The sequence below is a fragment of the Meles meles genome, chromosome X (assembly GCF_922984935.1).
Source record: "Meles meles chromosome X, mMelMel3.1 paternal haplotype, whole genome shotgun sequence".
NCBI lineage: Eukaryota > Metazoa > Chordata > Mammalia > Carnivora > Mustelidae > Meles > Meles meles.
The window spans coordinates 71,175,969-71,191,335 of NC_060087.1; the positions used below are offsets into that span (position 1 = coordinate 71,175,969).

A 15,367-nucleotide genomic window follows, 5' to 3' on the forward strand; every position below is an offset into this window, starting at 1 on the left:
GAAACAAGGACTTCACAGGCGAATAATACTTATCCATAAAACTTATCTTTCAATAATCACTCTCAATGTGAATGGCCCAAATCCTCCCATAAAATACACAGGGTTGCAGATTGGATAAAATGACAAGACCTGTCCATATACTGTCTACAAGAGACAGGTTTGGAACCTAAAGATACATCCAGACTCAAAGTGAAGGGATAGAGAACCAACTTCTATAACAACGGGTCTCAAAACAAAGCTAGGGTAGCAATTCTCCTATCAGATAAATTAGATTTTAAGCTAAAGATTACAGTCAGAGATACAGAAGGAAACTACATCATTCATAAAACATCTGTACACTAAAAAGATCTAACAATTGTAAACATGTATGCCCCCAATATGGGAGCGACCAACTACAAAAGCCAACTGTTAATCAAAATAGTCACATTGATATGAATACATTAATTGAAGGGGACATTAACATGTCACTCTCAATAATAAACAGATCATCCAAGCGAAAATCAATACAGAAACAAGAGCACTGAATGACACATTGGACCAGATGGACCTCATAGATATATATACAGAACATTCTACCCTAAAACAACAGAATACTCATTCTTCTCAAGTGCACATGGAACTTTCTCCAGAATAGACCACATCACATACCGGGTCACAAATCAGGGCTCAACCAACACCAAAAGATTGGGATTATTCCCTGCATATTCTCAAACCACAATGCTTTGAAACTGGAACCTAACCACAAGAAAAAGTTTAGAAGAAATTCAAACAATTGGAAGCTAAAGACCATCCTAAGCAAGAATGTTTGGGTCAACCAGGAAATCAAAGAAGAACTTAAATAGTTCATGGAAACCAATGAGAATGAAGACACATTGGCACAAAACCTCTGGGATACAGCAAAGGCAGTACTAAGGGGAAATACATAGCCAACCATGCCTCACCCAAAAAAACTGAAAAATCCCAAACACACCAGTACTCGTAACACCTTAAAGAACTGGAAAATCAACAACAAATTAAGCCAACCTCACACACAAGAAGGGAAATCAAGATTACAACAGAGATCAATGAGTTAGAAACTGGAGATACAGTAGAACACACCGACGAAACGATAAGGTGGTTTTTTGAAAGAATCAATAAGATCAATCAACCACTGGCCAAACAAACCCAAAAGAAAAGAGAGAGGATGCAAATTAATAAAATTATGAATGAAAGGGGAGAGATCAAGACTAACACCATGGAAATAGAAACAATCATAAGAAATTATTATCAACAGCTATAAGCCAATAAGTTAAGCAACCTAGAAGAAATAGATGCATTCCTGGAAACCTATAAACTTCCAAGACTGCATCAGAAGAAAATGACAACCTGAATAGACCAATATCTAGTAACGTGATTGAAGCAGTGATCAAAAACCCCCCAAAAAACAAGAGCCCAGGACCTGCCAGATTCCCTGGGGAATTCTACCAAAAATTCAAAGAAGAAATAATAGCTATTCTCCTGAAGCTGTTTCAAAAATAAAAATAGAAGGAAAACTCCCAGACTCTTTCTATGAAGCCAGCATTACCCTAATCCCCAAACCAGGAAAATACCCAACCAAAAAGGAGAATTTCAGACCAATATCCCAGATGAATATAGATGCCAAGATTCTCAACAAGATCCTAGCTAATGGGATCCAACAGTACATTAAAAAGATTATCGACCATGACCAGGTGGGATATATCCATAGGATTCAAGGGTGGTTCAACATTCGCAAATCAATCAATGCGGCAGCACAAATCAGTCAGAGAAGAGAGAAGAACCACGTGGTTCTCTCAACTGATGCAGAAAAAGCATTTGACAAGATATAGCATCTGTTCCTGATTAAAACTCATCAAAGTATAGGGCTAGAGGGAACATTCCTCAACTTCATAAAATCTATCTATGAAAAACCCACAGCAAATATGATTCTCAATGGGGAAAAGCTGAGAGCCTTCCCTTTGAGATCAAGAACACAATAAGGATGCCCACTCTCACCACTGTTGTTCAACATAGTACTAGAAGACCTAGCAATAGCAATCAGATAACAAAAAGAAATTAAAGGTTTTCAAGTAGGCAAAGAAGAATTCAAACTTTCTCTCTTCACAGATGATATGATACTTTATATGGAAAACCCAAAAGACTCCACCCCCAAACTACTAGAACTCATACAGCAATTCAGTAATGTGGCAGGATACAAAATCAATGCACAGAAATCAGCAGCATTCTTATACACTAACAATGAAAATATAGAAAGGGAAATTAGAGAATATATTCCATTTACTAAAGCACCAAGAACCATAAGATACTTGGGAATAAACCTAGCCAAAGAGGTAAAGGATCTGCACTCGAGGAACTACAGAAAACTCATGAAAGAAACTGAAGAAGACACAAAAAGATGGAAGAGCATCCAAGCTCATGGATCAGAATAATAAACATTGTTAAAATGTCTGTACTGCCCAGAGCAATCTATATTTTCAATGCCATCCTGACCAAATTCCACCGGCATTTTTCAAAGTGATGGAGCAAACAATCCTAAAATTTGTATGAAATCAGAAGAGACCCCGAATTGCTAAGAAAATGTTGAAAAAGAAAAATAAAACCGGCGGCATCACGTTACCCAATTTCAAGCTCTATTACAAAGCTGTGATCACCAAGACAGCATGGTACTGGCACAAAAACAGACACATAGACCAGTGAAAAAGAGTAGTGATCCCAGATATGGACCCTCATCTCTATGATCAAATAATCTTCGACAAAGCAGGAAAAAATACACAATGGAAAAAAGTCTCTTCAATAAACGGTGCTGGGAAAATTGGACAGCTATGTATAGAAGAATGAAACTTGAACATTCTCTTACACCATAAACAAAGATAAACTCAAAATGAATAAAAGACCTCAACGTGAGACAGGAATCTACCAAAATCCTAAAGGAGAACATAGGCAGTAACCTCTTTGACATCGGCCACTGCAACTTCTTTCAAGACATGTCTCAAAAGGCAAAGGAAACAAAAGCGAAAATGAACTTTTGGGACTTCATCAAGATAAAAAGCTTCTGGGTTGCCTAGGTGGCTCAGTGGGTTAAGCCTTTGCCTTTGGCTGAGGTCACAATCTCAGGGTCCCGCGATCAAGCCCTCTATCGGGCTCTCTGTTCAGCAGGCAGCCTTCTTCCCCACCCCTATGTCTGCCGCTCTGCCTATTTGTGATCTCTGTCTGTCAAATAAATGAAAAAAAATCTTTAAAAAAATCTTTTAAAAAATTAATAAAAAATAATAAAAAATAATAAAAAATTAATTAATAAAAAATTTTTTAAAATTAATAAAAAACCTGTTTCCTCTGCACAGCAAAGGAAACAGTCAACAAAACAAGGAGGCAACACACAGAATGGTATAATTATTCACAAATGACACTATAGACAAAGGGCTGATATCCAAGATCTATAAAGAACTCCTCAAACTCAATACTCAAAAAACAGATAACCACATCAAAAAATGGGCAGGAGACATGGACAGACACTTCTCCAAAGAAGACATACAAATGGCTAACAGACACATGAAAAAATGTTCATCATCATTAGTCATCAGGGAGATTCAAATCAAAACCACATTGAGATACCACCTTACGCCAGTTAGAATAGCCAAAATCAACAAGGCAGTAAACAAGTGTTGGACAGGATGTGGAGAAAGGGGAACCCTCTTACACTATTGGTGGGAATGCAAGTTGGTGCAGCCACTTTGGAAAACAGTGTGGACATTCCTTAAGAAATTAAAAATAGAGCTACCCTATGACCCTGCAATTGCGCTACTGGATATTTACCCCAAAGATACAGATGTAGTGAAAAGAAGGGCCATCTGTACCCCAATTTTCATAGCAGCAATGGCCACAATCACCAAACTGTGGAAAGAGCCAAGGTGCCCTTCAATGGACGAATGGACAAAGAAGATATGGTCCATATATACTACGGAGTATTATGCCTCCATCAGAAAGGATGAATACCCAACTTTTGTATCAACATGGACAGGACTGGTGGAGATTATGCTGAGTGAAATGAGTCAAGCAGAGAGTCAATTATCATATGGTTTCACTTACTTGTAGAGCATAAGCAATAACATGGAGGACATTGGGAGAAAGGAAAAGTAAATTGGGGAAAATCGGAGGGGGAAATGAAGCATAAGAGACTGTGGACTCTGAGAAACAAACAGGGTTTTGGAGGGGAAAGGGGTGAGAGATGGTTGAGTCTGGTGGTAGGTATTATGAAGGGCATGTATGCATGGAGCACGAGGTATGGTGCATAAACAATGAATCTTGGAACACTGAAAAAAATAAAATAAAGTAAAAACTTCCCTAAATTGGGAAAGGAAATAGATATCCAGAGATCGGAGACACAGAGAATGCCCATCAAAATCAACAAGAACAAGCCAACACCAAGACATAATGTGATTAAATTTACAAAATATGATAAAGACAAAATTCTAAAAGCAGCAAAACAAAAGCAGTGTCTAAATTACAAAGGAAGACCCATTAGCCTAGTTGCAGGTCTCACAAAAGAAACTTGGGAAGCCAGAAGATAGTGGCATGATATATTCAAAATTGGGAGGGAGACAAACCATAAATGACTCTTAATCTCACAAAACAAACTGGGGGTTGCTGGGGGGAGGTGGGATTGGGAGAGGGGGAGCGGGCTATGGACATTGGGGAGGGGAGGCGAACCATAAGAGACTATGGACTCTGAAAAACAACCTGAGGGTTTTGAAGGGTCAGGGGTGGGAGGATGGGGGAACAGGTGGTGGGTGATGGGGAGGGCACGTTTTGCATGGAGCACTGGGTGTTGTGCAAAAAGAATGAATACTGTTACGCTGAAAAAATTAATAAAAAGGGGAAAAAAAAAGTGCTGAATTGGAAGAATCTGCAGCCAAGAATACTCTATCCAGCAAGGCTCTAATTCACAATAGGAGAGATAAACGTTTCTCAGACAAACAAAACCAAAAGGAGTTCATAACCACTAAACCAGCCTTCAAGAATTATTAAAACAGATGAAAAAAACAAGACACATCTATATGCTGCCTACAAAATAATCATTATAGACCTAAGGATACCAGCAGACTCAAAATAAGAGGATGGAAAAATAGTTATCATGCAAATGGATGTCAAAAGAAAGCTAGAGTAATAATACTTCTATCTGACAAACTAGATTTTAAAGCAAAGACTATAACCAAAGATAAAGAAAGGCACTATATCATAATAAAGGGGACTATCCAACCAAAAGAACTAACAATTAAAAATAATTATGCCCCGAGCCGATCTCAGGGTCCTGGGATCGAGTCCCGCATCGGGCTCTCTGCTCGGCAGGGAGCCTGCTTCCCTCTCACTCTCTCTGCCTGCCTCTCTGCCTACTTGTGATCTCTCTCTGTCAAATAAATAAATAAGAAATCTTAAAAAAATAAAAATAAAAAAAATAACTATGCCCCAAACATGGGAGTACCTCAAATATATAAAATAATTAGTAGCAAACTTAAAGGAACTCATTGATAATAATAATATAATAGTAGAAGACTTTAACATTCTACTTACATCAATAAACAAATCATCTAAGCAGAAAATCAACAGGGAAACAATGGCTTTGAAAGACACAGTAGACCAGATGTACTTAACAGATATATCCAGAACATTTCATCCTAAAACAGCAGAGTATACATTGTCTTCAAGTGTACATGGGACATTCTACAGACTAGATCACATATTATGTCACAAAACAGGCCTCAAAAAAATATGTTTGAGATAATACCATGCATGTTCTCTGACCACAACACTATGATCCTAGAAGTCAACCACAAGAAAAAATCTGGAAAGGCAACAAATACACAGAGGTAAAAAATATGCTACCAAAGAATGAATGGGTGAAACAGGGAATCAAAAAACAATGAGAACAACAACAACAATACATGGAAACAAATGAAAATGAAAATGCAATGTTCCAAAAGCTCTGGGATGCAGGAAAAACAGTTGTAAGAGGGAAGCATATAGCAGTACAGGCCTACATCAAAAAGGAAGAAAAATCTCAAGTAGACAACCTAACCTACACAGAAATGAGCTAGAAAAAGAAAAATGAATGAAGCCCAAAGCAAGCAGAAGGAGGGAAATAAAAATTAGAGGAGAAATAAATGATATAGCAACTAAGAAAATGATAAAACAGATAAAAGAAATCAGGAGCTAGTTCTTTTTAAAAATTAGTAAAATTGATAAATATCAAAATTCCACCGATATTTTTCAAAGAGCTGGAGCAAATAATCCTAAAATGTGTATGGAATCAGAAGAGACCCCGAATTGCTAAGGAAATGTTGAAAAACAAAAACAAAACTGGCGGCATCACATTACCCGATTTCAAGCTTTACTACAAAGCTGTGATCACCAAGACAGAGTGGTACTGGCATAAAAACAGACACATAGACCAGTGGAACAGAGTGGAGAGCCCAGATATGGACCCTCAATTCTATGGTGAAATAATCTTCGACAAAACAGGAAAAAATATTCAATGGAAAAAAGACAGTCTCTTCAATAAATGGTGCTGGGAAAACTGGACAGCGATATGTAGAAGAATGAAACTCGACCATTCTCTTACACCGTACACAAAGATAAACTGGAAATAGATAAAAGACCTCAACGTGAGACAGGAATCTATCAGAATCCTAGAGGAGAACATAGGCAGTAACCTCTTCGATATCAGCCACAGCAACTTCTTTCAAGATATGTCTCCAAAGGCCAAGGAAACAAAAGCAAAAATGAACTTTTGGGACTTCATCAAGATCAAAAGCTTCTGCACAGCAAAGGAAACAGTCAACAAAACAAAGAGGCAACCCACGGAATGGGAGAAGATATTTGCAAATGACAGTACAGACAAAAGGTTGATATCCAGGATCTATAAAGAACTTCTCAAACTCAACACACACAAAACCGATAATCACATCAAAAAATGGGCAGAAGATATGAACAGACACTTCTCCAACGAAGACATACAAATGGCTATCAGACACATGAAAAAATGTTCATCATCACTAGCGATCAGGGAGATTCAAATTAAAACAACATTGAGATACCACCTAACACCAGTTAGAATGGCCAAAATTAGCAAGACAGGAAACAACGTGTGTTGGAGAGGATGTGGAGAAAGGGGAACCCTCTTACACTGTTGGTGGGAATGCAAGTTAGTGCAGCCACTTTGGAGAACAGTGTGGAGATTCCTCAAGAAATTAAGAATAGAGCTTCCCTATGACCCTGCAATTGCACTGCTGGGTATTTACCCCAAAGATACAGATGTAGTGAAAAGAGGGGCCATTTGTACCCCAATGTTTATTGCAGCAATGGCTACGGTCGCCAAACTGTGGAAAGAACCAAGATGCCCTTCAACGGATGAATGGATAAGGAAGATGTGGTCCATATACACAATGGAGTATTATGCCTCCATCAGAAAGGACGAATACCCAACTTTTATAGCAACATGGACGGGACTGGAAGAAATTATGCTGAGCGAAATAAGTCAAGCAGAGAGAGTCAAGTATCATATGGTCTCACTTATTTGAGGAGCATAACAAATAACATGGAGGACATGGGGAGATGGAGAGGAGAGGGAGTTGAGGGAAACTGGAAGGGGAGATGAACCATGAGAGACTATGGACTCTGAAAAACAACCAGAGGGTTATGAAGGGGCGGCGGGGGGTGGGGGTGGGAGTTTGAGGAACCAGGAGGTGGGTAATAGGGAGGGCACGTACTGCATGGAGCACTGGGTGTGATGCCAAAACAATGAACACTGTTATGCTGTAAATAAACAAATAAAAATAAATAAAAAAAATTTAGTAAAATTGATAAATATCTAGTCAGACTTTATAAAAAAGAACAGAGAAAGGGACCAAATAAATAAAATTACAATTGACAGAAGAGAAATAATAAGAAATACCACAGAAAGACAAACAATTACAAGGGAATATTATGAAGAATTATATGCCAAAATTGGACAACGTGGAAGAAATGGTTAACTTCATAGAGACATATAAACTACCAAAACTGAAGCAGAAAGAAGTAGAAAACTGAACAGACCAATAACCAGCATAGAAATTGAATCAGAAATCAAAAATCTCCCAACAAACAGAAATCCAGGACCAGATGGCTTCACAGGAATATTCTATCAAATGCTAAAGGAATCAATACCTATTCTTCTCAAGCTATCCCGAAAAATAGAAATGGAAGGAAAACTACCAAATTCATTCCATGAGACTGGCATTATACTAATTCCTAAACCAAAGACTCCACTAAAAACTCCAGGCCAATATTCTTGATGAAAATGGTTGCAAAATTCTCAATAAAATACTAGCAAATTGAATTAAATAGTACACTAAAAGAATTATTCACCACAATCAAGTGGGATTTATTCCTGGACTGCAAGGATCATTTAATACTCATAAATTAATCAACGTAAGACACCACATTAATAAAAGAAATGATAAGAACCATATGATCCTTTCAATAGATACAGGAAAAGCAATGGACAAAGTACAACATACATTGATAAAAACCCTCAAAAAAGTTGGGTTAGAGGGAACATAACATAATAAAGGTCATATAGGAACAACTGAGAGCTCTTCCTCTATGGTTAGGAACAAGACAGGGATGTCTACTCTTACCATTGTTATTTAACATGTTACTAGAAGTCCTATCCACAGCAATCAGACAACAAAAAGAAATAAAAAAGCATCCCACTTGGCAAAGAAGAATTCAGAATTTCACTACATGCAGATGACATTATACTCTGTACAGAAAACCTGAAAGACTCCAAAAAAAAATTGCTAGAATGGATACAGGACTTCAGTGAAGTCATGGGAAACAAAATCAATATACAGCAAATTGTTGCATTTCTATACACCAATAATGAAGCACCAGAAAGAGAAATCAAGAAATCAATCCCACTCACAATTGCACCAAAAACCGTAAGATGGCCAGGAGTAAACCTAACCAAAGAAGCAAAAGACCTGTACTCTGAAAACTATGAAACAGTGATGAAAGAAACCAAAGAGGACATAAAGAAATGGAAAAACATTCCATGCTCATGGGTTTGAAGAACAAACACTGCTAAAATGTCTATACGAGGCAAAGGAATCTACACATTTAATACAATCTTAATTGAAATACCAACATTTTTCATGGAGGGAGAATAAACAATCCTAAAATTTGTATGGAACCCCAAAAGACCCCGAATAGCCAAAGCAATCTTGAAAAAGGAAAGCAAAGCTGGAGGCATCACAATTCCAGACTTCAAGTCATATGACAAAGCTGTAGGGATCAAGAACAGTATATGGTACTGGCACAAAAACAGACACAGATCAATGGGACAAAATAGAAAACCCCGAACTGAACCCACAACTACATAGTCAACTGATCTTTGACAAAGCGGGGAAGAATATCCAATGGGCAAAAGATTGTCTCTTCAACAAATGGGGTTGGAAAAACTGGGCAACATGCAGAAGAATGAAACTGTATCACTTACTTCCACCACATACAAAAAGAAAATTCAAAATGGATTAAAGACCTAATTGTGAGGCAGGCAACCTCTAAAATCCTAGAGGAGAACATAGGCAGTCACCTCTTTGACATCAGCTGTAGTAACTTCTTACTTAGATAAGTCTCCTTGGGCAAGGGAAACAAATGAAAAAAACAATTGGGATGTCATCAAAATAAAAAGCTCCTGCACAATGAAGGAAATAAGCAACAAAACTAAAAGGCAACCTAGGGAATGGGAGAAGATATCTGCAAATGGTGTACTTGATAAAGGGTTAGTATCTAAAATATATAAAGTACTTATAGGGGTGCCTGGGTTGCTCAGTGGGTTAAGCCTCTGCCTTCGGCTCAGGTCATGGTCTCAGGGTCCTGGAATCGAGCCCCGCATCAGGATCTCTGCTCAGCAGGGATCCTGCTTCCCCCTCTGTCTCTGCCTGCCTCTCGGCCTACTTGTGATCTCTCTCTCTCTGTGTCAAATAAATAAACAAAACCTTTAAAAAATAAAAAAAAACTTGGGGGCGCCTGGGTGGCTCAGTGGGTTAAGCCTCTGCCTTCAGCTCAGGTCATGATCTCAGGGTCCTGGGATCGAGCCCCTGCATTGGGCTCTCGGCTCAGCGGGGAGCCTGCTTCCCTCTCTCTCTCTGCCTGCCTCTCTGCCTACTTGTGATTTCTCTCTCTGTCGAATAAATAAATAAAAATACTTTTTAAAAAAGAAGTTATAAACCTAAATACCAAGAAAACAAATAATCCAGTTAAAAAATGAGCAGAAAACACAAATAAGACTTTTTTTTTTATAAATACACGTTTTTGCAAAGGAGACATAGAGATGGCCAACAGACACCCAGAAAAGATGCTCAACATCACTGATCATCAGGGAAATACAAATCAAAACCACAATGAGCTATGACCTCACACCATTCAGAATGGCTAAAATCAACAACACAGGAAACAACAGATGTTGGTGAGGCTGCATAGAAAGGGGAGCCCTCTTACACTGCTGGTGGGAATGCAAAGTGGTGCAGCCAGTCTGGAAAACAGTATGGAGGCTCCTCAAAAACTTAAAAATAGAACTACCCTATGATCCAGCAATTACACTACTACGTATTCACACAAAGGATACAAAAATACTAATTCAAAGGGATACATGAATCTTGATGTTTATAGCTGCATTATCTACACGAGCCAAATTATGGAAACAGCCCAAATATCCACTGAATGATGAGTGGATAATATATATACATATATATGTAGATATATTAGAATATTTCTCAGCTACAAAATATTATAAAATATAAAACATTATAAAAATATTTATCAGCTATAAAAAGAATTTGGAAGGACAAGGATGGAGCTAGAGAGTATTATGCTAAGTGAAATCAGTCAGATACCATATGATTTCACTCATGTGGAATTTAAGAAACAAACAAATATGGGGGTAAAAAGGAGAGGAAAACCAAGAAACAGAATCTTAACTATTAAGAATAAACTGATAAACTGAGAATAAACCGGAGGGACAGTGGGTGGAGCAACAGGTTAAATAGCTGATGGGGATTAAGGAAGGCACTTGGCATGAGTGCAGGGTGTTGCACGTAAGTGCTAAATCACTAAATTCTATACCTGAAACTAATAATACACTGAATGTTAAGTAATTGGAATTTAAAAATTTGGGAGAAAAATGAACAAATAAAAGTACCAATTACAATATAATTTGATGGGCTATAACATGCAATTTGAAAACTATAATCAATTCCTCCTTCAGGAAGCAAGTACTCTCTCACCAAAAAACCAACCAACTAACCAAATGCATACTGTAAGGCACAGAGCAGTTAACTCATGAGAAGTTCACTTTAATACATCAGGCTGTTCTTTACAACCCTTATCCAGGAATGCCCAATACCCAGTAACATCTCAAGTAACACCTCTTTCCTCAGCCTGACAAAATCCAGTCAAGAGCTAAAATCGTTTCTTCCTGCGGGGCAATGCTCTTTGAAGGCCCTATTCCTAGTATACCTATTCGAGACAGTTCCTGCAAGGGCTCTCACAGCCAAAGCCTCTTCCTTATTTCCCGCCCTCAAGAACCTTCTTCCCAGTAGCCAAAAGAACTCATATTTCCCCTTTTACGGCCCATTTTCTACCTCTCAGTGGAACAAAGCTAATTCTTATTTCAAACCTCCAACACATTTCTCACAGGACAATTTTACAAACAGGGTAAGGCTCTGCATCATTATAACTCCCTATTGTGTCTTGGTCTAAAAATGTAACTCTCAGTAACTGTGAGAAAGCACGATCAGAGTCTCAAACAAATAATCCTCGTACTTCTGAATGATAATTCAGAGGTTAACAATCGCCCATGAAATAAGACAAGTAAAAGATAGATACTGAAAAAGACTCCACAGTATTTAATAGTGCACATAATCTTTAATTTTACCAGGATTCAACACACACAAAAACTGACGGAAATTACTTTCTTTGACATTAAAGTTACACATTCTCACTCACATTTTAAGGATTCCAACACATTTTCAAAAAACATATTCTACAATGAAAACACTCTTAGTCCTAAAAACTATCATGATTGGGGCTGCAAAGTTCATGCTGAAGGGTTAACATTTCTAAAGCCAATATCAACAAACATGTAATTAAAAGTCAGTTGGAGAAAGACAAATCTATGATTTCACTCACATGTGGAATTTAAGAAACAAAAAGATGAACATAGGGGAAGGGAAGGAAAAGTAAAATAAGAGAAAATCACACGGGGAGACAAACTATAAGAGACTCTAAACTATAGGAAACAAACTGAGGGTTGCTGGAGGGGAGGTGGATACGGGGATAGGGTAACTGGGTGATGGGAGATTAAAATGGAAGGCAGTTGACGTAAGGTACACTATTATATGTAATGATGAATCACTAAATTCTAACTCTGAAATAAAAAATTTAAAAAAAAAAAAGAAAAAAAAAGTAAGTAAGTCTGGGAGGGGGCCCCTGGTGGCTCAGTTGGTTGAATGTCCGCTTCTTGGTTTTGGCTCAGGTCATGATCTCTGGGTCATGAGATAGCTCCAAGCCAGGCTCCGTGCTCAGCAGGAAATCTACTTGAGATTCACTCCCTCTGCCCCGTTGTAGCTTGTGCTCACGTGCGCTCTCTCTCTCTCTCTCTCTCAAATAAATCTTTAAAAAAACTTTAAAAATATAGTCTGAGCAGTAAACTTGTTTCCTTCTTGTGAAAAAAGAACCTCTTTTACCTGTTAAACAGGTCTCTGTTCAAATGTAGTATTTAGTTTTCACCTAGAATATTTTTAAGTAAGTCACTTGAAGCATCATAGTCAAATCTCGTTGATCCTAACTATTTCAGACAAAGGCAGCAGCAATACCATCTTCACATTAACAGTCACCGTTTGTTTTACAAGATTTAAGAATTTACATTTGAGTATTTTTCCAAATTGATGAGTTAGAGAGATGCATTGTTAAATCTCTATTATACCTAAAATATACTGCAAACAATAAAACACCCTATGTGGTAATTATGATTCAAAACATTTCTCCATTCTAATTTAACAAAAATAATAAAATGGGAAGCATGTAAAAGGCTCTCCATCTCCCACCCCATCCTTATATACAAGCATGTAACTGTTTTTATATACCATATACGTGAAACTATGTCAACCAATTACATATGTGAATAAAATAAAATACCTCTCCCTCCGAATGGTCTTGCTAGAAAATTCTTGCAAGTATGAAACATCCCTATAGTCCAAGAAGAAATTTAGCTTTCTTTACTTATCCTATTTTTAAGAGATGTAGAATATTAAAATACATTTTGGAACTGCTTAGTTTACTAGTAAAATATTTACTACAGTGGAGAGGATTCAACTTTAGACTCCTTCTGAATTTTTCTTTTACATTTTTTATTAAATGTTATCCTGGCATGGAATTTTAACCCCAATTTAGTTGAACATTGAAAAGAAAAAAGAATTTTTTTAAAAGATGGAGCAAGTACTTGAACACAAATTAGCATCTTGAGAGGTGGAGGATTGGGATTGCCAGTCTACCTAAAAATGCCAATTAGTTTGGCATTCAGACTTTTTATGAGGTCTACTGTGGGCCTCCACTGGAGTAGAAAGCTGTCCATCCATTAAGTTATCAAAAAAAGGATCTGACTTTCCCAAAAGGCTCATTTTTAGAGTTTAAATGTTGCCCGCTTCTAACAACAACAGTAATAACACTTGAAACAGAATACCTGTACACATCTAAGTTTTCACCGCACCGCTGACCTAAGTCCAACCAGAACAATCTCAGAAGAGCGGGAAGAAAGGAGAACCAGAATATTCTGGTTGAATCTCAAAGTCTTCCAAAGATTTATCTTGTACGGGCTAGGGTTTACTCTGTTTTCTTTTACCGACCAACGGGGGAGGGTGGGGACAGCAGTTGGGGAAAGAAGAACAGGAGGAAGAGGATAGTAGAATTGAGGTGACCCCAGACCACCACCTTAATGTCAACAAAGAAACCTGGGCGCCAGTTAATCTCCACTGGGGTTGTTACAAAACCCACAACATGTCATGAAGAAACTAGAAAACTAAGTAAGGAGTACACATCCCTATAAGCCAATGTCCCCAGAGTTACTCTGTCACCGAGGCGTGTTTTTGTTGCGCTAGGTTCCAAAAGCGCCCGGGTTCAGCAGCTAGCTGGAGTCAGCCCTGTCTGCGAAAGTGGTCCAAGAGAGCAAACCTGGCGCAGCACCAGCGCGTTCCCCAGTCTCACTTCAGGTCTCAGAGTGAAGGAACTTATATCACAGTTCCAGTATGTCCCAAGAGGCGGGAGCTCCTTCTGAGACCGAGCCCGGGCCCAGGCGGGTCCGACTCCCCACGCCCCAGCCCGCTGTCTCCCGAGCGAAAGCACAGTTGGGGCAGCGCGTGCTTCGCCGCCCAGCGAACCCGCCTGGGCACCCCGCCCGTCAGCCCCACGACCCTCTCCGTCCGGCCTCCAGCCAGGGTCCTGAAGGAAGGAGGGGAGTGGCTCCAGCACTCGGCCACCGCACTAACCTCGCCGCTGCTCGCGCCGCCTCGGAAAACCTCCATTTCTCGATTCCAGAGCTCGTCCTGAGGCGAGAACGGTAGCATCGCCCCTTCAGGAGCACTTGAGCAGGAGCTGCCGGCCACTGGCCCAGCCGCGCATCCCGTCCTTGGAGCTCGCCAGCCGCCGCCACCACCCGCGGAACCCCCAGCCCCTCCTTCAGCAACCGCTGCCCTAGCTGCAGGGTGCCCTCAGCAGCTGGGAGAGAAGGATCGCCGCCGTGAGCAGCGGCTCCCCTTAGACGACAAAACTGTGCTGCCGCGCGGAGGGCTCCGCACGGCTGGTGCTCACACTGCCGCCCGCGGGACAGTAGTTCGACGTTGCCTCCGTCCCCCACCCGGTTTCCGAGGGCTCCCTCCGCGTACCCAGCTCCGTCAATATGGCGGCAGCGGCGGCGATACCTGTGCGGCGCCGGGAACCCCCCCCTCCCTGCCCAGCGGCGGCAGCACGGGAGCGTCACCCGAACGTCAACGGAGATTCCCCAGCCTGGGTTAAAGGAGGGGTGTGGGGTGGGGAAGAGCGGGGTGAACACGGAGAACCGCGTGGTTGGGGGTTGTGTGACAGAGGATGAAGACGCGCAGGGCGAGGGGGGCGGGAGAGGAGTAGTAAAAGCCCCTGCGCTGCGGTAAACCTGCCCACTACACGGAGCATGCGCGTCGCCTTCACACAGGCTCAGCAGGCCCTCTCAAGTCTGCGAAGCCGGCTTACCGGCAGAAAGATTCCCAAAACGAATGTGGCA

General features: G+C 40.0%; 1 protein-coding gene across 1 annotated transcript in view; it reads right to left on the minus strand.

The window, feature by feature from the left end:
• Positions 1-15,017, minus strand: part of RPS6KA6 (ribosomal protein S6 kinase A6) — a 170,959-nt gene extending 155,942 nt beyond the window's left edge. Inside the window, exon 1 of the mRNA XM_045995522.1 lies at positions 14,598-15,017. Within this exon, the coding sequence (XP_045851478.1) occupies positions 14,598-14,675 (78 nt within the window). The 5' untranslated portion in view covers positions 14,676-15,017. The remainder of the gene's footprint in view (positions 1-14,597) is intronic.
• Between the last annotated feature and the right edge of the window lie 350 nt (positions 15,018-15,367).